The 27,128-nt window shown below is 45.9% G+C and overlaps 1 protein-coding gene across 1 annotated transcript; it reads right to left on the bottom strand.

Moving 5' to 3' along the window:
• NMUR1 (neuromedin U receptor 1) lies at positions 1-26,805 on the bottom strand. The gene is made up of 3 exons (XM_067466113.1): positions 26,351-26,805; positions 8,911-9,811; positions 1-470 (listed from the first exon to the last, which is right to left on the bottom strand). Exons 2-3 carry the CDS (start codon positions 9,800-9,802, stop codon positions 70-72), a joined length of 1,293 nt encoding a protein of 430 aa, XP_067322214.1. The 5' UTR covers positions 9,803-9,811; positions 26,351-26,805; the 3' UTR covers positions 1-69.
• Between the last annotated feature and the right edge of the window lie 323 nt (positions 26,806-27,128).

Genomic DNA, 27,128 nt, shown 5'->3' with positions numbered 1-27,128 from the left:
ATCTACATTCATGGCACTTTTGCAGCATGAGCCGAAACGTTGGGTCCCTGCCCCAATCTGGAGGGGCTCTCAAAGGCACGGGGCTTCATGCTCATCAGTGTTATCCCCTTCGAGGTCCATCTCATACTCCTCCATGTCAGAAAGTGGTTGCCCGTTGCCCCCTGTGATGTTTTCCGAGAGGGTGCTGCGCATGGTGGCACGGGTGCTGCTGGGCGAGCGCTTGCGAGACCCTTTCCCCTTGGAACGGTGGCGGCACATCACCTCCTTGAACATCTCCTGGAAGCGGGTGGACATCAGGTTGTAGAGGATGGGGTTGGCCGCCGAGCTCAGGTAGAAGAAGACTCCTGAGATGATGTGGATGTACTGGAACATGTGCTGCATGGCGTCCGTCCAATGGGTAATGAAGCTCCAGACCAGGCGGTCCGTGTGGAAGGGCGCCCAGCAGATGCCAAAGACCACCACCAGCACAACTGGGGAGGAAAGAAAGAGCAGGGCGATTACAAAGGGAGCTAAATAGGTTGAGCTTGGAGAGAAGAGGGCAACTGCAAGGTCTGAAAGATGAGCCCAATGAGAAGTGGCTTCAGGAGATAGATCAGTTTAGTTTGGAGAAAGGAAGGCTGGGTGACATCTGACTTGATGGTAATACATGTAAAAGGGATCTAAGTATCTAAGGACTTCACTCATCACACTAGAGGAGGCATGGGCAAACTTTGGCCCTCCTTTAGGTGTTTCCCACCATTTGAAACAGTTAGTAGGTTGGGTTGTTGTAGGTTTCTTCAGGCTATATGGCCATGTTCTAGAAGCATTCTCTCCTGACGTTTTGCCTGCATCTATGGCAAGCATCCTCAGAGGTAGTGAGGTTTGTTGAAACTAGGAAAATGGGTTTATATATCTGTGGAATGACCAGGGTGAGACAAAGAACTCTTGTCTGCTGGAGCTAGGTGTGAATGTTTCAACTGACCCCCTTGGTTAGCATTTGATGGCCTGGCAGTTGTTTGGTGTGGCTTGTTGGTGCCTGGGGAAATCTTTTGTTGAGAGGTGATTAGCTGTCCCTGTTTGTTTCCTCTCTGTTGTTTTGCTGTTGTAATTTTAGAGTTTTTTAATACTGGTAGCCAGATTTTGTTTATTTCTATGGTTTCCTCCTTTCTGTTGAAATTGTCCACATGCTTTCTGTTGAAATTGTCCACAAGCATGTGGGGAATTTCAAAAGAAAGGAGAAAACCATGAAAATGAACAAAATCTGGCTACCAGTATTAAAAACCTCTAAAATTACAACAGCAAAACAACAGATAGGAAACAAACAGGGACATCTAATCACCTCTCAACAAAAGATTGCCCCAGACACAGCCAGACCATCAAATGCTAATCAAGGTGGTCAATTGAAACATTCACATCTAGCTCCAGCAGACAAGAGTCCTTTGTCCCACCCTGGTCATTCCACAGATAGATAAATCCATTTTCCTAGTTCCAACAGACCTCACTGCCTCTGAGGATGCTTGCAATAGATGCAGGCGAAACGTCAGGAGAGAACGCCTCTAGAACATGGCCATATAGCCCAAAAAAACCTACAACAACCCAGTGATTCTGGCCATGAAACCCTTCGACAATACAGTTGGTAGGTTGTTAGGAATCTTGGAAGTTGAAGTTCAAAACATGTGGAGGGCCCAAGTTTGCCCAAGCTTGCACTAGAACATGTATCCACGACAGGAAGAGATTCCACATAAATATTAGAAAGAACTTCCTGATGGTCAGAGCTGTTTGAGAGTAGAAAATGATACTACTGACTATCTCTGGAAGCTTTTAAGCAGAGGTTGGATGGCCATCTGTTGGGAGGGCTTTTATTGTGTCTCCCTACCTGGCAGAAGGGGACTGGACTGGATTTATTTATTTATGTATTTTGTGCATTTCTATCCTGCCCTTCTCCTGACTTGGCCACAGTGGTCCACGCTCTGGTTACATTCTGAATAGACTACTGCAACACTCTCTATATGGGGCTGCCTTTGAAAACTTCTCGGAAGCTCCAATTAGTCCAGCGGTCAGCAGCCAGGTTGTTAACAGGAGCTGCGTACAGGGAACGTACCACTCCTCTGTTGCGCCAGCTCTACTGGCTGCCGATTAGCTTCTGGGCACAATTCAAAGTGCTGGTTTTAACCTTTAAAGTCCTGGATGGTTCTGGCCCAGATTACCTGTCCGAACGTATCTCCTGCTATGAACCATCACGAAGCTTAAGATCATCAGGAGAGGCCCTGCTCTCGATCCCACCACTCTCGCAAACGCGGTTGGTGGGGACGAGAGACAGGGCCTTCTCGGCAGTGGCCCCCCCGTCTGTGGAACTCTCTCCCTAAGGACATCAAGTTGGCCACCTCCCTCCTGTCCTTTAGAAGACAACAGAAGACCTGGCTCTAGGGCCAGGCGTTTGATGAGAGGTCAGTGGCAATAGGAAAAGGATATTTGGATTTTGTGACATGGATTCTCCTGGCTCAGCTTGGTTTTACTGGCACGTTAATCTATTAATTTATTGTTAATTTTTACTGATGATGTACAATGTTTTAAAATGATTTTATTGTGAATTGTAATTTTTATGGTATTTATGCTGTTAGCATTTATGGTATTTATGCTGTCAGCTGCATTAAGATCACTCTGACCAAAAGGTCATGAGTTCGAAGCCAGCCCAGGTTGGAGTGGGTTTCCAACCAATTGTGTGTAGCCTGTTGTCGACCTTTGCAACCCGAAAGACAGTTGCATCTGTCAAGAAGGAAAATTAGGTACCACCTCAAAAGTGTGGGGAGGCTAAATTAACTGATTTATGAGGCCATAAAGAAGACTCCAGCAAAGCATTCCAGCAGGGAAGCACGCGGGGAATGCGGAAGTGTTTCATCAGCATTGCAGATGGACGATGAAAGCGACAGCTCCCCTGGTGGCCAAAATAAAGTTAAATAGCCTCTGTGTATGTCTGTATATGTTTGTATGTCAAAAACTGGCATTGAATGTTTGCCATATATGTGTACACTGTAATCCGCCCTGAGTCCTCTGCAAGGTGAGAAGGACGGACTATAAAAGTTGTAAATAAATAAATAAATAAATAAATAAAGTTGTCTAAATCCTCTGTGATTGTTACTTTTGGATTTTTTTTCATGTTCAGATGCAAACCTGACTTTGCAATTTCTGCTTTGGCTTTCTTTGAACAACATGGACAAAGTCATAGGGGAGAGCCCCCGAACAGTTGAAGGACCCAGAGGTACACATGCCTAAGCTGTGCAATACACATTTCAACATCCTTCTATATGCCGACGATATGATTTTACTATCATATTCGCAAGTTGGGCTACGTAGACTGCTGAGAAGGTTTAATTCCTATTGTCATAACAACGCTCTAACTATTAATAAATCAAAGTCAAAAACAATGGTATTTGGCAAATGACGTAACAGACACAGATGGTTCCTGGATGATGAACCAATAGAGCAAGTTTGCACTTTCACATATCTGGGAATTGTTTTTTCTGAGACCGGCTCTTGGCTACCACACCATCAAAAAAGTTCAGTTAGGGCAAGAGTACGTGCAAATCAACTACTTAAACTTACAAATCACAACCAACCAGGATCCTTAGACCCACTTCTCAAAGTATATAAAGCAAAGGTTACTCCCATGCTCTTGTACGGAGCTGAAGTTTGGGGTCTAAACCAGGTACCATTATTAGAGCAATCACAATCACAGCACCTGCGAAGTTTCCTAGGAGTGGACAGGACGACCCCAGCTGCCGCAGTAAGAGCAGAACTGGGAGTACACACAGTGGACGGCTTATCCAAAATCAGGGCCTACAACTACTGGGCAAAACTGATGGCCATGGAAAATGATAGACTCCCCAAACTGTGCCTGTTAGAGCAGATAGAAAACCAACATCAGACCTCTTGGTTAGTTCTCCTGACAAAATACATTAGGAGCTGTGGACTTCCAACTCGGTATCCGAATCTCTTAGAAGAGTTAGACCCAAAAATAGTTTCTCAACGAGAATTGGATATAGAAGGCCAAAAAGACATCGCTACCCTCAGTAAAGCTGGCTCACTGAAATGGTTAGGCCGCTTTAAACATACTTTCCAAACAGCTCGATATCTAAAAACAGAAATGCCTAAACACCTTAGGAGGGTATTTACCAGAGCTCGTTTTGAACAGCTGGATACAATGGACAAGCACGGAAGGTTTAATCAAGTCCCATACAACGAACGATTTTGTATCACGGCTCTGTTTCACCATTGCCTCACCACCAGTTACTTTCAGTGGGACAATGAATTCTACGAACAGAAAGATGGAGTAGCTATGGGGAGCCCTCTCAGCCGGTCATAGCTAACTTCTACATGGAACACTTTGAAGAACAAGCCCTGGAGACAGCAGCCAAAAAGCCCACGATATGGTTCAGATATGTGGATGACACCTTCACCATTTGGAGCCATGGAGAAGAAGAACTCAACAGGTTCCTGGACCATCTTAACAGCATCCACCCAAACATCCAGTTCACCATGGAAAAAGAAAAGGAAGGAAGACTGCCTTTTCTAGATGTCCTAGTCATCCGCAAACCAGATCAACAATTGGGTCACACCGTCTACAGAAAACCCACACACACAGATAGATATCTACATAAAAACTCCAACCATCACCCAAGTAAAAAAAGAAGCCCCATTAAAGCCTTGGCAGACCGTGCAAGAAGAATCTGCGAAGCCCACCTCCTCCTCCAAGATGAACTGAACCACCTCAACTGGGCTCTCCAGGCCAATGGAGACTCCACCTCAGAGATCAGAAGAGCTGCAAGACCACCGAGAAGAAGCCACGAGAGTCAAGATGAAGATCCACCCAGAGGAAAAGTGTTCCTGCCATACATCAAGGGAACCACTGACCGCATAAGGAAGCTGATGAGGAAACACAACATACAAACAATCTACAAACCCACCAAGAAAATCCAACAAATGCTACGTTCAGCAAAGGACAAGAGGGATCCTCTCACCTCTGCAGGAGTCTACCGTGTACCATGCAGCTGTGGACAGGTCTACATAGGGACCACCAAACGCAGCGCCCAGACACGCATCAAGGAACATGAAAGGCACTGCAGACTACTTCAACCAGAGAAGTCAGCCATAGCAGAGCACCTGATGAACCAGCCTGGACACAGCATTTTATTTGAGAACACAAAAATGCTGGACCACTCTCACAACCACCATGTCAGACTACACAGAGAAGCCATTGAAATCCACAAGCATGTGGACAATTTCAACAGAAAGGAAGAGACCATGAAAATGAACAAAATCTGGCTACCAGTATTAAAAAACCCTAAAATTATAACAGCTAAACAACAGAGAGGAAGAAACCAGGCACAGATTAACACCTCCCAGCAACAGATTTTCCCAGGCTCAGGCAGGCCTTCAAATGCTAATGAGGGTGATCAGCTAAACATTCACACCTAACTGCAGCAGGGAAGAGCTCCTTGCCCCACCCCAGCCATTCCACAGATATATAAACCCATTGTCCTAATTCCAACAGACCTCACTACCTCTGAGGATGCCTGTCATAGATGCAGGAGAAACGTCAGGAGAAATGCCTCTAGAACATGGCTCTATAGCCCGAAAAAACCCACAAGAACCTAGTGATTCCAGCCATGAAAGCCTTCGACAATACATTGATTTTGTATTTGTGGAGCACCAGAGGTGGAGGATATCACACATGTATTGTTCAACTGTGAGCTGTATAAGAGAGAGACCATTGCCTTGGACCATACATTATTCAAAAAACACACTGGGACCCATATATTAAAACCTCATTTTTGTTGGCCGGCCAGAACCCTAAAATAACACACAAAACAGCCCTTTTTCTATTGAAAGCAACACAGCTGAGAATTGCACATTTAGAATCAATTGGGGTAAACTGTGGAGGTGACGCAGACATTTGACCTGAACGAGATCTTGTTAACAGCTTGTTTATTTTAACTCCTTTTATACCGAGGGTTGTATGTTGTATGTATGACTATGTATGACTATGTGTTAATTGTGTTATGTGTTAAATGTTTTGATACGGCCAATAGGCCAATCAATAAAATGTATCTATCATAGGGGAGAGCATTCAGATAATCCAAACTTGAGCCATTTAGGGCTTTATAAGCCAGACTCTGAATATACAGGACTGTCAATGCAAGGGCTTGCACCCGTACCATTACATATTCAAATCCAGGTCATCACAGAGAGTATCTGCAGGTATGTGCACTCCTCCACAATCCCTTCTGGGGCCTCATTTACCTGTCATGTTTTACTGCCTTTCAAAAGATAAAGTGAAAATGCAAATCCACATCAAATTTCAAATGCCATGCCACCAATTTCCAAGTTTCAGGGAATTCAGTGCTACATCAAGAGCACTGACAAAGACTCATGCGCCACCCAAGAAGGTGCAACTATACAATTGTCGATTAGTCCTTATGGTCACTTTCCAGCAGATGCTGACCATAGGGTGGAGCTAGAACACCGTTTCTAAAACCTTGGGTCTCGATTTCGAATGGGGTCCCTTTCGCTCAATGTTGGGGTCTCGAAAAATTTTCCAAACGCCACCTAGTGGTTGCTTTAGACATTTACATTAATCTGTTGTGACCTGTTCAGACAGCCTTGCAAAAGCTGATTGGTTATCCATAAATGTTTGATTTTTATTCCTGTTTTATATTCCCATTTATTTATTTATTTATTTACAGTATTTATATACCGCTTTTTTCACCCCGGGGGGGGGGGGACTCAAAGCGCCTTTCTCACCCCTGGGGGGGACTCAAACCTGGGGTTACTAATTGCAACATTCACATTTGCTTTTACAGACAAAGGTTCTTGGGTTGTTGTAGGTTTTTCTGGGCTACATGGCCATGTTCTAGAGGCATTTTCTCCTGATGTTTCGCCTGCATCTATGGCAAGCATCCTCAGAGGTAGTGAGGTCTGTTGGAAGTAGGAAAATGGGTTTATATATCTGTGGAATGGCCAAGGTTCTTTCTCCCATGCTGGACATTCCACAAGTGTGTGTGTGTATGTGTGTAATGTTCATTTGTGGGATTAACAAAACTCAAAAACCACTGGATGGATTGACATCAAATTTGGACACAAGACACCTATCAGGCCAGGAGTGACCATCACTCATAAAAACACTGAAAAACACAGCAGAAAGGACTTAAAAAGCAAAAAACAAAAATATATTACTATGCATGTGAAAAACCACATATATACACATATACACAAATATACACACACACAAAACACATATAAACAGACTGGGCCACAGCAACGAATGGCAGAGGATGGCTAGTATACACACACACACACACACACACACACAGTCCACTTGCTTCATTGTGAACAGAACCTCTAAAGGTGCCTTTAGCCACAGGTACAGGCAAAACGTCAGGCGATGGTGCTACTGGAACATGGCCTTACAGCCTGAAAAACTCACAGTCAACCTAATGCGGATTGAATTACAAACAGAAGTATCAATGGGTTGTAAGTTTTTTGGGCTGCATGGCCATATTCCAGAAGGATTCTCTCCTGAGGGCCAAAGTTTGCCCAGGCCCGGTCTAGACACTAGATTCCTATTGACACAGCCTAGAATTGCAGAGAGAACAAGAGAGGTGATAGACATTCCACAAGCTATATATAGGTGTGTGTTTATATATCTGTACACACACTACACTTGCCTCATAGAATCATAGAATCAAAGAGTTGGAAGAGACCTCATGGGCCATCCAGTCCAACCCCATTCCGCCAAGAAGCAGGAATATTGCATTTAAATCACCCCTGGCAGATGGCCATCCAGCCTCTGTTTAAAAGCTTCCAAAGAAGGAGCCTCCAACTCACTCCGGGGCAGAGAGTTCCACTGCTGAACAGCTCTCACAGTCAGGAAGTTCTTCCTCATGTTCAGATGAAATCTCCTTTCTTGTAGTTTAAAGCCATTGTTTAGCGTCCTAGTCTCCAGGGCAGCAGAAAACAAGCTTGCTCCCTCCTCCCTGTGGCTTCCTCTCACATATTTATACATGGCTATCATATCTCTTTTCAGCCTTCTCTTCTTCAGGCTAAACATGCCCAGCTCCTTAAGCCGCTCCTCATAGGGCTTGTTCTCCAGACCCTTGATCATTTTAGTCGCCCTCCTCTGGACACATTCCAGCTTGTCAATATCTCTCTTGAATTGTGGTGCCCAGAATTGGACACAATATTCCAGGTGTGCTCTAACCAAGGCGGAATACAGCATGGGGAGCATGACTTCCCTAGATCTAGACACTAGGCTCCTCTTGATGCAGGCCAAAATCCCATTGGCTTTTTTTGCCGCCACATGACATTCTTGGCTCATGTTTAACTTGTTGTCCACAAGGACTTCAAGAACTTTTTCTCTTTTTCTTTTTTTCTTCTCTCTCTCCTTCTATTTTTTTTAGACTGGAGAGACCCTTCACTTTTTTGGGTATACTGTTGTCAAAGTTTGAACTCCTATTTTATTTTTCATTTATTTTTTCATATTTTTTTCTTTTTTAATTTTTACCTCTTTTTCCCAGGGAAGGTCTAAATATTATTTCCTACTTTCCTATCTTCTTCACAATATTCCCCCACTTTCCATGTAACCATATTCCTGCCTAAGTGGAGTATCTTGCATTTGTCCCCATTGAACTTCATTTTGTTAGTTTTGGCTCATCTCTCTAGTTTTGGCCTCACTTCCAACAAACCTCTGAAGATACCAGTCAAAGATGCAGGTGAAACATCAGGAGAGAATGCTACTGGAATACGTCTATACAGCCCCAAAAAATCACAGCAACCCAGTGCTAGACTTCTGTGGTGTGAAAGAGAGTGGAAGCCCACACATTCTCCACTTTCTGCTCAACCCCATGGATTCTTGGGCCCTTGCCCTGAACTTACACAGCATGTTGGTCACCTGCCTCCTTCTGGCTTTCTTCTGCCGGAGGCGGACGTTGTGATAGTCACAGCTGCCTCCGGACTTGGCCTCCAGCGCCTCCAGCATCTTCTCCTTCCGCAGCTGGAGCCCAATGAGGAGGTACAGGACGCTGATGACGCCCATGGGCAGGAAGAAGAAGACGATGGTGGTGACCTGGATGATGAGGTTGTACATCAAGCGGGACTTGACCAGGGTGCATGTGGCCGAGTCGGGGACCACCCCCCAGCAGGGGACGTAGAGGGTCTGGATGCCGTGGAGGCTGGTGTTGGGGACAGAGCAGAGGACGGAGAGGACCCAGACGGTGACGATGACCCGCTTGGCGTGGGTCTTAGTCACCACGTACTTGGCCTTCAGTGGATGGACCACGGCAATGTAGCGCTCCACGCTGAGGGCAGTCACGTTGAGGATGGAGGCGAAGCAGACGGCCTCGAAGAGCAGCGTCTTGAAGCAGCAGCCGCCGGAGCCCAGGAGGAAAGGGTAGTTGCTCCACATCTCGTAGATCTCCAGCGGCATCCCCAGGAGCAGCACCAGCAGGTCGGAGGCGGCCAAGCTGAACAGGTAGTAGTTGGTGGGCGTCCGCATGAAGCGGTGCTGGATGATGACCAGGCAGGTGAGGGTGTTCCCCAGCGCCCCCACCACGAAGATCAAGAGGTACGTGGTGCAGATCGGGACAAAGAAGCCCGACTGGCGGGGACCCAGGTACTTGAGCCGGAGCTGCTCAGCTGTCATGTTCAAGACCTCAGGGTCACAGTAGCTGTGGTTCTCCTCCAAGTTGCTGCCGTTGCAGAGGCTCTCGTAGGTCGGCTTCGTGGAGAACATCCATTCCCAGTTGGAACAGTTGGCAAAGGAATGCATGGCCTCGGGCTGGAACAAGAGGAGAGTGGTTAGGACAGGTATGAACAAGCTTGGACCCTCCAGGTGTTTTGGACCCCAACTCCCACCATTCCTAACAGCCTCAGGCCCTTTCCTTTTCCCCCTCAGCCACTTAAGCGGCTGAGGGGGAAAAGGAAAGGGCCTGAGGCTGTTAGGAATGGTGGGAGTTGAAGTCCAAAACACTTGGCGCATCCAAGTTCGTCCATGCTTGCTTAGAAAACTTGAACGTGGGAATTTCAGGGAGGAATTTGGGAACCAAGACTGTCATGGGCATCTTCCCATATTTCCCAGTATGTTGACATTAGCATGCTTGAATAGCATTGAGTAGCCATGAAGCTGAATAGGCAGTCAGTGAGGGTATCTGCATAGAAGTAGCCTGGCCTGTGTTGCCTGGAGGCATCCTCATTTCTAAGCCAAAGAGCCGGCATTGTCCGTAGACACCTCCAAGGTCATGTGGCCAGCATGACTGCACAGAGTGCCATTAACTTCCCACAGAAGCGGTACCTATTCATCTACTCACCTTTGTATTTTTCGAACCACTAGGTTGGCAGAAGCTGGGGCTAACAGTGGGAGCTCACCCTGCTCCCCGCATTTGAACCCCCGATCTTTTGGTCAGCGATTTCAGCAGCTCAGGGTTGATATACTCACATTTGTATGTTTTCGAACCACTAGGTTGGCAGAAGCTGGGGCTAACAGTGGGAGCTCACCCTGCTCCCCGCATTTGAACCCCCGATCTTTTGGTCAGCGATTTCAGCAGCTCAGGGTTGATATACTCACATTTGTATGTTTTCGAACCACTAGGTTGGCAGAAGCTGGGGCTAACAGTGGGAGCTCACCCTGCTCCCCGCATTTGAACCCCCGATCTTTTGGTCAGCGATTTCAGCAGCTCAGGGTTGATATACTCACATTTGTATGTTTTCGAACCACTAGGTTGGCAGAAGCTGGGGCTAACAGTGGGAGCTCACCCTGCTCCCCGGATCTAAACCACTGACCTTTCGGTCGGCAAGTTCAGCAGCTCATCGGTTTTACCCGCTGCGCCACTAGGGGGCCTATTATTAATAATCATAATATTAATATTACTACAAAACCCGGTGGCGCAGTGGGTTAAACCGCTGAGCTGCTAAACTTGTTGACTGAAAGGTTACAGGTTTGAATCTGGGGAGCAGCGTGAGCTTCCGCTGTCAGCCCCAGCTTCTATCAACCTATTTTATTTATTTATTTATTATTTGAACTTATATGCCGCCACTCCCCTGGGGCTCGGAGCGGCTTACAAGAACAGGCTAAAATCGAACAACAATTTAAAAACAATTTAAAACAATTTAAAAACAGCAATATCATATATCAAAGGCCTGTCAAAACAGATATTTCTTACATGCCCTGCGGAAAGCTGGTAAGTCCTGCAAGGCATGGACTTAAGTTGGCAGAGTATTCCAGAGTGATGGTGCCACTGCTGTGAAGGCTCTGCATCTGGTTGCTGTTAGACGCAAGGTCTTGACATTGGGAATTTCCAACAAATCTTGGGATCTCTGGGGTTGGCAGGGGATGAGGCGGTCCCTCAGGTACATCGGCCCCAGACATGCAAGGCTTTGAAGGTGAGTACCATCACTTTGAAAGTGATCCGGTGCTCAATTGGTAACCAATGCAGCTACAGTCAGATTGGGGTGATGTGGCATCTCATCGCAATTCCCGCAAGAAGTCGAGAAGCTGCATTTTGTACCAACTTGAGCTTCCGGATCACCGACAGAGGAAGGCCAATGTAGAGGGCGTTACAGTAGTCCAGTCTTGAGATGACCGTAGCCTGGATCGCCGTAGCTAGGTCGTCCCTGGACAGGGAGGGGGCCAGCCATCTAGCCTGCCGCAGTTCGAAAACATGCAAATATGAGTAGATCAATAGGTACCGCTCCAGTGGGAAGGTAACGGTGCTCCTTCCAGTCATGCCAGCCACATTACCTTAGAGGTGTCTACGGACAACGGCAGCTCTTCAGCTTAGAAATGGAGATGAGCATCAACCCCCAGAGTCAGACACGACTAGACTTAATATCAGGGGAAAACCTTTAGCTTTAAGGTTTAGGGTTATATATATACAATAGGGTTATATATATATAGGGTTATATATATATAATAGTATATATTTAGGGTTATATATATATAATAGGGTTATATATATATAATAGTATATATTATTATTATTACTATTATTTACTTGCCTCTTCCAAATACTTGATGCAGGTTACAACATAATTAAAATCCAGTAAATAATAACATCATTTAAAACACATAGATTAAAACACAGCTGTCAGAAAATGAAAATGGTTGAAAAGTGGGATCAAGTTGCAAATGAAAAACCGGCCACTAGATGGTGCTGTGCAAACTGATGCAAAGAAGCACAATTGTGCCTGTTGTTGTTGTTCATTCGTTCAGTCGTCTCCGACTCTTCATGACCTCATGGACCAGCTCACGCCAGAGCTCCCTGTCGGCCGTCACCACCCCCAGCTCCTTCAAGCTCAGTCCAGTCGCTTCAAGGATGCCATCCATCCACCTTGCCCTTGGTCGGCCCCTCTTCCTTTTGCCTTCCACTTTCCCCAGCATCATTGTCTCCTCTAGGCTTTCCTGTCTCCTCATGATGTGGCCAAAGGACTTCCACTTTGTCTCTCGTCTCCTTCCCTCCAGTGAGCAGCCGGGCTTTATTTCCTGGAGGATGGACTGGTTGGATCTTCTCGCAGTCCAAGGCACTCTCAGCACTTTCCTCCAGCACCACAGCTCAAAAGCATCGATCTTCCTTCGCTCAGCCTTCCCTAAGGTCCAGCTCTCACATCCGTAGGTTACTACAGGGAAGACCATGGCTTTGACTAGGCAATGGATCTTTGTTGCCAGTCTGATGTCTCTGCTCTTTACGATTTTATCGAGATTGGACATTGCTCTCCTCCCAAGAAGGAAGCGTCTTCTGATTTCCTGGCCACAGTCTGCATCTGCAGTCATCTTTGCGCCTAGAAATACAAAGTCTGTCACGGCCTCCACGTTTTCTCCCTCCATTTCCCAGTTGTCAATCATTCTTGTTGCCATAATCTTGGTTTTTTTGATGTTTAGCTGCAACCCAGCTTTTGCGCTTTCTTCTTTCACCTTGATTAGAAGGCTCCTCAGCTCCTCCTCGCTTTCGGCCATCAGAGTGGTGTCATCTGCATATCTGAGGTTGTTAATGTTTCTTCCAGCCATTTTCACCCCAGCTTTGCATTCATCAAGCCCCGCACATCCTCGCATGATGTGTTCTGCATACAAGTTGAAAAGGTTGGGTGAGAGGATGCAGCCTTGCCGTACGCCTTTCCCAATCTTGAACCAGTCTGTTGTTCCGTGGTCAGTTCTGACTGTTGCTACTTGGTCCTTGTACAGATTCCTCAGGAGAGAGGGAAGGGGGCTTGGGATGCCCATCCCACCAAGAACTTGCCACAATTTATGATGATCCACACAGTCAAAGGCTTCAGAATAGTCAATGAAGCAAAAATAGACGTTTTTCTGAAACTCCCTGCCTTTCTCCATTATCCAGCGGATATTGGCAATCTGGTCTCTCGTTCCTCTGCCTTTTATAAACCCAGCTTGAACATCTGGCAACTCTCGCTCCATGTATTGCTGGAGTCTTCCTTGCAGGATCTTGAGCATTACCTTACTGGCATGAGAAATAAGGGCCACTGTACGGAAGTTGGAGCAGTCTTTCGCATTTCCCTTTTTTGGTATGGGGATATAAGTGGATTTTTTCCAGTCTGATGGCCATTCTTGTGTTTTCCATATTTGCTGGCAAATGGCATGCATCACCTTGACAGCATCATCTTTTAAGATTTTAAACAGTTCAGCTGGGATCCCGTCGTCTCCTGCTGCCTTGTTGTTAGCAATGCTTCCTAAGGCCCATTCAACCTCACTCCTATTGTGCCTAATACTGTACAATTAAACTACTTGCTCATAAATAAAGTTCCCCATAAATAAATATTATCTGCTTGTGCTCAGAGAATAGCAGCGGTCAAAAGGGCAGAACAAAGGTTGAGAGAGCAGTACGTAAGTATAATTTTCAACTGCGAAACAGCGTAACGTGGGGAGAAAAGCCACCCAAAGGCCAGGGATGCACGTACCTTAGTGAAAGCAGCATGAATGCAAACTATTAAAAGTTCCACCAGCACAACTGATTAGAATTCAGTAACTTCTTAGGATGGAAATTCAGCTACAGATTTCCTGCAGAATATGGAAACTCAACGATTAAGGCCATGTAACAATGCAGTTGTCTGATTACTACAAACATATACTAGTCTGAAAGGTTCTTGGACCTGAATTGAGCCTGGGCTCTAATAACATTATTTCCAAACACAGCTTTCCACATTTTTTCTAGTTCGAACAGAAAGAAAGAAGGAAAAATACAACATAACGGAAAGCGTTTTTCCTTCCATTGGCTGTCCGACAGATTTCCAATCCAGGCCTCGGAAAAATGGAAAAAAACACTTTCCATTGGTAAGGTTTTCCCAATATTGGCAACCTTGTCCATTTCTGAGTGCAAACAAAAGATGTTTGGAGATGGTCTGAAAAATGGATTTCCCAGAACCTGGAAAAATACTTGTTAAAAGTAATCATTTACGCTGACAGGTACGAAAACCTCAAAGGGATTCGGTCTATTGTTATGCCGTACTAAAAGTAGCTTTCTTGCAAGGAAATGGATAATCTCTGTTCATCGAATCCTAGAGTTGGAACAGACCTGGAGGGCCATCTAGTCCAACCCCATTCGACCAAGAAGCAGGAAAATCCCATTCAAAGCAGCCCCAACAGATGGTCATCCAGCCTCTGCTTAAAAGCCTCCAAAGAAGGAGCCTCTACCAAACTCAGGGGCAGAGAGTTCCACTGCTGAATGGCTCTCACAGTCAGGAAGTTCTTACTCATGTTCAGATGGTACCTCCTTTCCAGTAGTTTGAAGTCATTGCTCCATTGCATCCAGCCTTCCTTCCTTCCTTCCTTCCTTCCTTCCTTCCTTCCTTCCTTCCTTCCTTCCTTCCTCATGTTCAGGTGGCACCTCCTTTCTTGTAGTTTGACGCCATTGCTCTATTGCGTCCTAGTCTCCAGGGCAGCAGAAGACAAGCTTGCTCCCTCCTCCCTATGAATTCCCCTCACATATTGATACCTGGCCCTCATCATGTCTCCTCTCAGCCTTCTCTTCTGCAGACTAAACATGCCCTGCTCTTTCAGCCACTCCTCATAGGGCTTGTTCTTCTGACCCTTGATCATTTTAGTTGTCCTCCTCTGGACACATTCCAGCTTCAACTGCGGTGCCCAGAATTGGACGCAGTGTGAGTCCAGGTGTGGTCTGACTAAGGCAGAATAGAGCATGGGGAGAATCACTTCCCTGGATCTAGACACTAGACTCCTACTGGTGCAGAACAAAATCCCATTGGCTCTTTTTTGCCGCCACATCACATTGTTGGCTCATGTTCACCTTGTTGTCCATGAGGACTCCAAGATGTTTTTCACACATATTGCTGTTGAGCCAGGCATCGTCCCCCATTCATTTTTGCTGTTGAAATGCATATATTTGAATGGTACAAGTCACCAGCTTGTGGCACTTTTTTCCCTTTGATAACTATAAAGGAGGAAATTCTGAGCAGGTGGGATGTAAGCACTTAAGTAAATGTTGTTGTGTGTTTTCCGGGCAGTATGGCCATGTTCCAGGAACATTCTCTCCTGACGTTTCGCTTGCATCTATGGCAGGCATCCTCAGAGGTTGTGAGGTCTGCTGGAAACTAGGAAAGTTGGGTTTATACATCTGTGGAATGCCCTCATCATGTCTCCTCCTCTGGACACATAGGGTGGGAGAAAGAACTCTTATCTGTTTGGGGTAGGTGTGAATGTTTCCATTGGCCATCTTGATTAGCACTGAATGGCCTTGCAGCTTCAAGGCCTGGCTACTTCCTGCCTGGGGGGGGGGTTCCTTTGTTGGGAGGTTTTTTTGTGTCGTGTCAGGAGCATCCTGTTCGAATCCGGGGAGAGGCGGATGAGCTCCCTCTATCAGCTCCAGCTCCTCATGCGGGGACATGAGAGAAGCCTTCCACAAGGATGATAAAACATCAAAATCATCCGGGCGTCCCCTGGGCACTGTCTTTGCAGATGGCCAATTCTCTCACAACAGGATGCTCCTGATGCTCCTGTTGGGAGGTGTTAACTGATTTCTTCCTGTCTGAAATTCCATGAAAATGAACAAAATCTGGCTCCCAGTATTAAAAAAGAACCCTCTCTAAAATCAAGACAGTAAATAAAGAGCAACACTCAAAAAATTCCAGACAGGAAACAATTAGGGCCAACTAACACCTCCCAACAAAGGACCCCCCCCCCCCCCCCCCCGGGCAGCAACCAGCTAAACTTTGAAGCTACAAAGCCATGCTATTTGTAATGGAATAAATAATGATAATGGAGATTTTGCCTATGTTTATATTATGACAAGGGCAGTCAGAAGTGGATGCAAGGTCTGACTTCTTACTGCCTGGGGGAATCCTTTGTTGGGAGGTGATTAGCTGTCCCTGATTGTTTCTTGTCTGGAATTCCCCTGTCTTTGAGTGCTTTGAGTGCCCTGATTTTAGGGGGGTTTTAAATACTGGTAGCCAGATTTTGTTCCTTTTCATGGTTTCTTCCTTTCTGTAGATATTGTTCACATTCTCGTAGATTTCAATGGCTTCTCAGTGTAAGTAAATATTTTTTGAACGGTAACAGCCTAGTTATATTTTCCTGGGTGCAAAACAGAATGAATTACAATAATTAACTATTGAAATCATAGAATCAAAGAGTTGGAAGAGACCTCATGGGCCATCCAGTCCAACCTCATTCTGCCAAGAAGCAGGAATATTGCATTCAAATCACCCCTGACAGATGGCCATCCAGCCTCTGTTTAAAAGCTTCCAAAGAAGGAGCCTCCACCACACTCCGGGGCAGAGAGTTCCACTGCTAAGTATTGCTAACATTGCCTCCAAGCCCATCGCTGACCAAATCTGTTGGCTATACAGATCAGGGATGATTAGGATTTCGAGTTCACCTCATTTGTAGGGCACAATTTTGAGAAAAAGTGCTCTGTTTGATCAACTCCTTTGTCTCTTTGTGACTTAAGGTGCATCCAGACAGTAGAATGAATATGGTTCGATGCCACTTTGAACTGCCACGGGTCAATGCAATAGAATCCTGGGATTTGTAGTTTGGCGAGGCAAAGAGAAGGCGAAGGACCTTGCAAAATTACAAATTCCAGGATTCCATAGCAGTGAGTTGGGAATCAAACTGCAAAAATTCTACAGTCCCGATGCAGCTTTAGGTTGTAATTCTGCATAATGTGGACTTAACTGGACTTAACTGGGAAGTTGCCTCCAGGTTGTCAGCAAAAGAATTCAGGTTTTGGCAGCGAGCTCGGCTTGATTGAAGTGGGAAGACCACGCCATTAATCAAAGGCACTCAGTAAACATCGCAAACTGGAGATGCACATTGACTTGATGAATGGATTAATGAGGCTGTGATTAGTGATTTATTGGGTTAAAGGAAAACTCAGATCAGCATTCCAATTAATCACAGGCAGCTGATGGTAATCTCGCTTTCTGTCGATAACAAAGCCTGGCTGATTTGTCTTCCCTTTGGCGGTATCTGGACTCAAACAGTTATTACATCTCTCTCTTGCTCTCTCTGCAATTCGAGGCTGCGTCAATAGGAATCTAGTGTCTAGACCTGGCCTGGGCAAACTTGGGCCCTCCAGGTGTTTTGGACTTCAACTCCCACAATTCCTAACAGCCTACCGGCTGTTAGGAATTGTGGGAGTTGAAGTCCAAAACACCTGGAGGGCCCAAGTTTGCCTAGACCTGATACAGACTCTCCCATACTGCGGATCTTTCCTTTTTCCTTCTTCAAAACACCCAATTTAAGTGGACTGACAGCTCCATCCATCAAGTCCCAGCAAATATGTACCTGTTTCTTATCCGGCTTCTCAACAGACTGTCTTTGTATTGACAGCCGAAAATAAATCGGAGCAAGAGCTTCTCCAAGGAACAGGACGATTTATGCCTTCTCATCCTGCAAGGAAAATAACCCTTTGGTCGTCTTTTTGGTAGAATTTGGCTTTGGGTGCATCTACACCAAGCATGAGTCTTCCAGTTGTTTTGGACTTCAACTCCCACAATTCCTAACAGCCTATGGCTGTTAGGAATTGTGGGAGTTGAAGTCCAAAACATCTGGAGGGCCCACGTTTGCCCATGCCTGATCTACACTGTAGAATTAATGCAGTTTGGCACCACTTTTTGAACAGGGAAGGGAAGGATGGAGGGAGAAAGAGGGACAGAGAGAAGGAGGGAGGAAAGAGGGAAGGAAGGAAAGACAAAAGGGAAGGAAGGGTGAAATGGAGGAAGGGAAGAAGGAAGGAAAAAGAGAAGGAAGGAAGGGATGAAGAGAAGGATAAAAGGAAGGGAAGGAGAAAGGAAATAGAGAAGGAAAGAAAGGCAAAAGGGAAGGAAGGAGAAAGAGGGAGGGAAGGGAGGAAGGGATGAAGGAAAGAGAGAAGGAAGGAAAGACAAAAGAGAGGGAAGGTTGAAAGGATGGTAGGGAAGGATGGAAGGAAGAAAAGGAAAGAGAGAAGGAAGGAAAGACAAAAGGGAAGAAAGGATGAAACGGTGGAAAGGAAGGATGGAAGGAAGGAAGGAAAAAGAGAAGAAAGGGATGAAGTGAAGGATGGATAGAAGGGAAAGATAAAGGAAAGAGAGAAGGAAAGAAAGACAAAAGGGGAGGAAGGAAGGAGAAAGAGGGAGGAAAAAGGGAAAGAAGAGGTAAGGAAGGAGTGAAAGGGAAGGATGGCAAGAGAAAGAGGGAGGGAAGGGAGGAAGGGATGAAGGAAAGAGAAGGAAGGAAAGACAAAAGGGAAGGAAGGTTGAAAGGATGGTAGGGAAGGATGGAAGTAAGAAAAGGAAAGAGAGAAGGAAGGAAATACAAAAGGGAAGGAAGGAAGGTTGAAACGTTGGAAGGGAAGGATGGAAGGAAGGAAGAGAAGGAGGAAGGAAAAAGAGAAGAAAGCGATGAAGTGAAGGATGGATAGAAGGGAAAGATAAAGGAAAGGGAGAAGGAAAGAAAGACAAAAGGGAAGGAAGGAAGGAAGGAAGGAAGGAAGGAAGGAGAAAGGGAGAGGAAAAAGGGGAAGAAGAGGGAAGGAAGGAAAGAAGAGGGGAAAAAGGGAAAGAAGAGGGAAGGAAGGATGGAAGGAGAAAGAGGGAGGGAAGGGAGGACGGGATGAAGGAAAGAGAAGGAAGGAAAGACAAAAGGGAAGGAAGGTTGAAAGGATGGTAAGGAAGGATGGAAGTAAGAAAAGGAAAGAGAGAAGGAAGGAAAGACAAAAGGGAAGGAAGGATAAAACGGTGGAAGAGAAGGATGGAAGGAAGAAAAGGAAGTAGAAAGGAAGAATAAAAGGAAGAAAGGGGTGAAGAGAAGGATGGATGGAGGGGAAAGAGGAAGCCACAGGGAGGAGGGAGCAAGCTTGTTCTCTGCTTCCTTGGAGACTAGGACACAATGGAACAATGGCTTCAAACTACAAGAGAGGAGATTCCATCTGAACATGAGGAAGAACTTCCTGACTGTGAGAGCCGTTCAGCAGTGGAACTCTCTGCCCCGGAGTGTGGTGGAGGCTCCTTCTTTGGAAGCTTTTAAACAGAGGCTGGATGGCCATCTGTCAGGGGTGATTTGAATGCAATATTCCTGCTTCTTGGCAGGGGGTTGGACTGGATGGCCCATGAGGTCTCTTCCAACTCTTTGATTCTATGATTCTATGATTCTATGAAAGATAAAGTAATGAGAGTAGGAAAGAAAGACAAAAGGGAAGGAAGGAGAAAGAGGGAAGGAAGAGGGAGGAAGGAGTGAAAGGGAAAGTTGGAAGGAGAAAGAGAGAGAGAAGAGAGGAAGGGATGAAGGAAAGAGGAGGAAGGAAAGACAAAAGAGAAGGAAAGTTGAAAGGATGGTAGGGAAGGATGGAAGGAAGAAAAGGAAAGAGAGAAGGAAGGAAAGACAAAAGTGAAGGAAGGATGAAACGGTGGAAGGAAAGGATGGAAGGAAAGGAAGGAAGGAAAAAGAGAAGGATAGAAGGAAGGAAGGGAAGGATAAAGGAAAAAGAGGGAGAGAGGGAAGAAAAAGGGAAGGAAGAGGGATGGAAAGAGTAAAAGGCAAAGTTGGAAGGAGAAAGAGGGAGGGAAGGGAGGAAAGAAAGAGAGAAGGAAGGAAAGACAATAGGGAGGGAAAGTTGAAAGAGTGGAAGAAAAGTATTGAAGGGAGGAAAAGAAAGAGAGAAGGAAGGAAGGAAAGACAAAAAGGGTGGAAGAGAAGGAGAAAGAGGGAAAGAAGAAGGAAGGAAAGAGAGAAGGAAGAATAAGCTAGAGAGAGGAGGGGCTGACCAAAGAGTCCAAGGCACCACATCAAATCACCGGCATGTCTGCATGGGCACCTTGTATTACCTCCCCGCCTAAGCGGTACCTATTTATCTACTCACATTATTGTTATCAAACTACTAGGAGAGAAGAAGGGCTGACGGTTGGGAGCTCACCCCAACCCGGGCTCGAACTGACGACTTTTCAATCGGCAAGATTTTTCCTGCAGCTGGAGGTTTAACCTGCTGTGCTAAAGCCCGGCCCAGCTCTAGGATTCTATGAGTCTTTCCATCCAACTGGTGCAAAATGGGGTGAGTGCAAGCAGACGGCAATCATTTCCAAATCCATCTCTCGTTTGGCCCTACAATCCGTCTTTCTTTCCATTACTGGCTTCTGGAGAGGCCACTTGGATGAAATCCCCCTAAAGCCACCAGTAATGACAAAATACAAATGGAGTAGAAACAAATAAAATGGAAGGAATTGCAATACTAAAAGGGAAAGATTTATTATTTGAGAAAACAAATTGAAAAAGAGAACCTCACAACCTCTGAGAATGCCTGCCATAGATGCAGGCAAAACGTCAGGAGAGAATGCTTCTGGAACATGGGCATACAGCCTGAAAAACTCACAAGAAGGGTTTTTTTTTCTGCCTTGGGAAGGAGAGGCATCAGGGAGAGAGATAGAGCTGCTCAAATCCTTTTAGGGTTTTATTTCAAACGCGAGCCTTCCCAAGCAAGGCAAGAAGACAAATGAAGGGGGTGTTTGGACAATATGTACAAACCTGCAATATAGGGAAGTGTGTGTGTGTTTCCATATAATTTATACTTATGCATGTAATTCAATCTGCATTAGGTTTGCTGTGAACTTGTCGGGCTGTATGGCCATGTTCCAGTAGCAGTCTCTCCTGACGTTTTGCATGCATCTGTGGTTAAAGGCACTTTCAGAGGTTCAGTTAGCAATGAAGCAAGTGGAGTGTGTTTATATATATATACCTGAGATACAATATCCCAGGTGGGAGAAAGAATCCAGCACAACAACAGAGAGGAAACAAACAAGGACATCTAATCACCTCTCAACAAAAGTTTGCTCCAGGCACTGCCAGGCCATCAAATGCTAATCAAGGTGGTCAGTTGAAACATTCACACCTAGCTCCAACAGACAAGAGTCCTTTGTCTCACCCTGGTCATTCCACAGATAGATAAACAGATAGATAAACCCTTTTTCCTAGTTCCAACAGACCTCACTACCTCTGAGGATGCTTGCCATAGGTGCAGGCGAAACGTCAGGAGAAAATGCCTCTAGAACATGGCCATATAGCCCGAAAAACCTACAATAACACAATCTTTTTCTGTTTAAAGCAATTGTGAATGTTGCAGTCAGCAAGCTTGAGTTAGCATTTGAGTGGCCATGAAGTTTGCAAAGTCAATCAGTGAGAGTATCTGCATTGGGATAGTCTGGCTATTGTTGTCTGGAGGCATCCTGTGTTTGGAAGGTATTACCTGGCACTTAATACCTTCCAAACACAGTACTGGTAGCCAGATTGTGTTCATTTTCATTCTTTCCTCCTTTCTGTTGAAATTGTTCAAATGCTTGTGGATTTCAATGGCTTCTTTGTGTAGTCTAACATAATGGTTGTCAGAGTGGTCAAGAATTTCTGTGTTCTTAAACAACACCAGAATCAAGACAGTAGATAATGAACACAACTCAGAAATAGGATAACTCCAGTCAGCAAATAATCAAGTGCTACTTAACATCTCCCAAGTAGAGGATGCCTCCAGGCAACAGAGGCCAGGCTACCTCTATGCAGATATCATCACCAATTGACTTTGGCGCTGCAAGGCTACTCAATGCTACTCAAGCTTGCTAACGGCAACATTCACACTTGCTTTAAACCTGCGCTTTCCAACCCTTTTTTGACCAGGGTCTACTTTGACCAGAGACCACTTTGACCAAGGACCACTTTCCAATGTTACTACCAAAAGGGTTATGAATCGAGTTTTGGTCAACTTTAGATTTGGTTTGGTTATTTGAGGTGCTGATTCAGAAAATTGCATTGGGTAGACCACATCAGCTCTAATTACAGAGCATATGCCATCCAGTAGTCGCCATCTGCTTGCCCACAGAAAGCCATATTTAATAATCTAGAGCAGATGTGGTAGTAGTAGTAGTAATCTTTCGTGGTAGTCAGCCTCTCCCTCCTGACGTCCTCATTGCCTCGGCACTATACGAGGGTTTTGCAAGAGCAGTCGCTCTAGTTGCTGCGTGGTTTCGAGGCAATGGTATAGTAATGATGAGGCTGCAGAGCATATTTCGTTCTTGGGGACCACTCGTGGTCCACAGACGATAGGTTGGGAACCACTGCTATAAACAGACAAGAGTTATTTCCTCTTCCCACCCTGGACATTCCATAGATAGATAGATAGATAGATAGATAGATAGATAGATAGATAGACACAGACACTCCACTTGCTTCACTGCCAACAGAACCTCTGAAGATGCCATTAGCCACAGGTGCAGGCAAAATGTCAGGAGAGAATGCTACTAGAACATGGCCATACAGCCCCCAAAAGTCACAGCAACCCAGTGATTCTGTTGCTCAGAGGATTCATTGGAACTTGTGCCACAAATACCATCTGCCTGCGACAAAGAACTGGTGGGATCACAAGCCAGAAAAAGTTAGAGAATGAACAGGTCAAGCTACTCTGGGACTTCCAGATTCAGACAGATAAAGTTTTGGAGCACAAGACCTGACCTCACAATCGTGTTAAAAAACAAAGTATGGATTGTCGATGTTGCAATCCCAGGTGACAGAAGGATTGAAGAGAAACAACTGGAAAAGATGACACAATATGAGGATTTAAAGATTGAACTGCAGAGACTCTGGCACAAGCCAGTCAAGGTGGTCCCAGTGGTCATCAGCACATTGGGTGCAGTGCCTAAAGACCTTGGCCTGCACTTAAATACAATTGGTGCTGACAAGATTACCACCTGCCAGCTGCAGAAGGCCACCTTACAGGGATCTGCATGCATTATTCACTGATACATCACACAGTCCTAGACACTTGGGAAGTGTCCGATGTGTGATCCAATACAACAGCCAGTAGAGTATCTGCTGTGGACTCATCTTGTTGTGTTTCTAATAATAATAGTAATAATAATAATAATAATAATAATAATAGGGTTGTTGTAGGTTTTTTTGGGCTATATGGCCATGGTCTAGAGGCATTCTCTCCTGAGGTTTCGCCTGCATCTATGGCAAGCATCCCCAGAGGCAGTGAGGTCTGTTGGAACTAGAAAAATGGGTTTATATATCTGTGGAATGACCAAGGTGGGACAAAGGACTCTTGTCTGCTGGAGCTACAGACCTCACTACCTCTGAGGATGCTTGCCATAGATGCAGGCGAAACGTCAGGAGAGAATGCCTCTAGACCATGGCCATATAGCCCAAAAAACCCTACAAAGTCTTCGACAATACATAATAATAGTTTGTTTATAACCAGCCCTATCTCCCCGAGGGGACTCAGGGTGGTATTCTAAAACCCTCTCAAAAAAATAAATCCAAAAGTCTTCTAGTTCCAAGCATTTTGAATAAGGGACCCTTGACCTGTAGCAATAAAGAAATCAGAAGTGACAAGAAAGAGGTGACTTTCCAGCACTGCAAGGAAATAACAACCTGGCCCTCCAAACAATGCCATCAGAAAAGCAATTTCCGCAACGCTGAGTGCTGGAATGCGCAGAGCATGGAAAACACGCATTCGTAGTAACACAGGGCGCATCTCCACTGTAGAATAAATGTATTTTGATGCCACTTGAATGGCCATGGCTCCATGTGATGGAATCCTGGGAGGTGAAGTTTTGCAAGGTCTCTTCACCTTCTCTGCCAAGATGTGCTGGTGCCTCGCCAAACTACAAATCTCAAGGTTCTTGTGGGTTTTTTTGGGCTATAGGGCCATGTTCTAGAGGCATTTCTCCTGACGTTTCGCCTGCATCTATGGCAAGCATCCTCACAACAAGAACCTAGTGATTCCAGCCATGAAAGCCTTTGACAATACAAATCTCAAGTTTCCATAGTAGTGAGCCATGGCAGTTAAAGTGGTGCCAAACAGTGTAGATTCATTGTATTGTCGAAGGCTTTCATGGCCGGAATCACTGGGTTGTTGTAGGGTTTTTTTGGGGGGGCTATATGGCCATGTTCTAGAGACATTCTCTCCTGACGTTTCGCCTGCATCTATGGCAAGCATCTTCACTATCTCTGAGGATGCTTGCCATAGATGCAGGAGAAACGTCAGGAGAGAATGCCTCTAGAACATGGCCACATAGCCTGAAAAAACCTACAACAACCCAGTGTAGATTCAGCCAGAGTTTCCTTTGTAGCAGAAAAAGGCCAAGATTTCTGTGCAATTTCAGGATTTGATTCCTTGTGGACAACAAGTTAATGAACCAACAATGTTATGTGGCAGCAAAAAAGCCAATGGGATTTTGTCCTGCATCAATAGGAGCATAGTGTCTAGATCTAGAGAAGTCATGCTATCCCTCTATTCTATTTAACCTTGGTCACACCACACCTGGATTCACATTGGGTCCAATTCTGGGCACCGCAATTGAAGAGAGATGTTGACAAGCTGGAAAGAGGGTGACTAAAATGATCAAGGGTCTAGAGAACAAGCCCTATGAGGAGCGGCTTAAAGAGCTGGGCATGTTTAGCCTGCAGAAGAGAAGCCTGAGAGGAGATGTGATTTTTTTTTTCGTGTCAGGAGTAACTTGAGAAACTGCAAGTCACTTCTGGTGTGAGAGAATTGGCCGTCTGAAAGGACATTGCCCAGGGGACGCCCAGATGTTTTGATTTTTTTATCATCTTTATTTGAGGCTTCTTTCATGTCCATGCATGAGGAGCTGGAGCTGATAGAGGGAGCTCATCTGTGCTCTCCCTGGATTCGAACCTGTGACCTGTCATAGGGAAGAGGGAGCAGGCTTGTTTTCTGCTGCCCTGGAATCACACTGTGTCCAATTCTGGGCACAGAAATCGAAGGGAGATGTTGACTCTAAGCTGGAATGTGTATAAAGGAGGGCAACTCAAAGGATCTAGGGTCTGGAGAACAAGCCCTGTGAGGAGTGGCTTAAAGAGCAGGGCATGTTTAGCCTGCAGAAGAGAAGGCTGAGAGGAGACGTGATAAGGGTCATATATAAAGAGGTGAGGGGAACGGGGAAGTCATAGGGAGGAGGGAGCAGGCTTGTTTTCTGCTGCCCTGGAATCACATTGTGTCCAATTCTGGGCACCGGAATTGAATGAAGAGGTTGACTCTAAGCTGGAATATGTATAAAGGAGGGCAACTCAAAAGATCAAGGGTCTGGAAAACAAGCCCTGTGAGGAGCGGCTTAAAGAACTAGGCATGTTTAGCCTGCAGAAGAGAAGGCTGAGAGAAGACATGATGGGGACCGTAGATCAAGATGTGAGGAGGGAGCAAGCTTGTTTTCTGCTGCCCTGGAGACTAGGATGCAATGGAACTACAGGAAAGGAGGAACATGAGGAGGAACTTCCTAATAGTGAGAACTGTTCAGCAGTGGAACTCTCTGCTTCAGAGTGGGGTGGAGGCTCCTTCTTTGGAGGCTTTTGAACAGAGGCTGGATGGCTATCTGTCAGAGGTGCTTTGAAGGCGATTTTCCTGCTTCTTGGCAGAAATGGGGTTGAACTGGATGGCCCATGAGGTCTCTTCCAACTCTAGGATTCTATGTTTGGGGAGAGAAAAAGGAGGGAGATCCCACCTGAACATGAGGAAGAACTTCCTAACTGTGAGAGCTGTTCAGCAGTGGAACTCTCTGCCTCAGAGTGGGGTGGAGTCTCCTTCTTTGGAGGCTTTGAAACAGAGGCGGGATGGCCATCTGTCAGGGGTGCTTTGAATGCGATTGTCCTGCTTCTTGGCAGAAATGGGGTTGGACTGGATGGCCCATGAGGTCTCTTCCAACTCTAGGATTCTATGTTTGGAGAGAGAGAAGCAGGGGATACTCATTCAGGGATGGGGTGAAAGTCACAAAAGGGGGCCCGATGTTTGCAGAAGAGGGTTTCCCCCCAAAAGGGAGCAATACCAAGGCTTCATTTTGAAGGATTCCTGTCCAACCAACCCAGACACCCACTCACCTCTGCTTCTGTTTCTTCCTCCGCCCGCCCCGTCCATCCAAGAAGGAGCTGTGCGCCTTGAGCCGCTTTCTCAGCCTCGTCGCGGATTCAGGAGATCTCTCCGCATTCAGGGATCCAGAAGCTTAAGGATGGCACGGAGAGGGATCCAGAGGGTTCCGGATGGCACTCATGTCCTCTGTCCTGACTCTGGAAGAAAGCCTTGGAAGAAGAGGAGGAGGAGGAATCTCAGCTTGGAAGAAGAAGAAGAATCATCTCAATCTGCTGCCTGGGAATCCAGTGGAGTCTCCTTCTCTGAAGCAGAGACTGGACGGCCATCTGTCGGGAGGGCTTTGATTGTGCTTCTCCTGCCTGGAATGAATGGCCCTTGAGGTCTCTTCCAACTCTATCTTCCTCTGCTTCTAGGAAAAGGAGCAGGAAAGGCTCGGAAGTCCTGGCGCATCCTTCCTTGGCAGAGTGAGAGCCGGCGTCTGCCGCTTGCTGCGGTTTTAAAGCGCCACTAGAGGGCGTGTCCACACTCTCAGGCCGCCTCTTTCGCAGGGAATAGGACTCTCCTCCATTTGGAAGAGGTCCCCAAAGGCCATCCAGTCCAACCCCCTTCTGCATCGCCATTGAAGCCCTCCCGACAAATGGCCGCCCAGGCTCTGTTTTTGAAGACATTCAGAGAAGGAGACCCTAACACTCTAACTTCAGCCTTCCAGGTGCTTTGGACTTCAACTTCCACAATTCCTAACTTGTAGAAGCTGTAGTCATGTATAAATATGTGAGAGGAAGCCACAGG

Source organism: Anolis sagrei, chromosome 3 (genome assembly GCF_037176765.1).
Source record: "Anolis sagrei isolate rAnoSag1 chromosome 3, rAnoSag1.mat, whole genome shotgun sequence".
Lineage (NCBI taxonomy): Eukaryota > Metazoa > Chordata > Lepidosauria > Squamata > Dactyloidae > Anolis > Anolis sagrei.
This window is presented reverse-complemented; position numbering and strand designations above follow the sequence as displayed.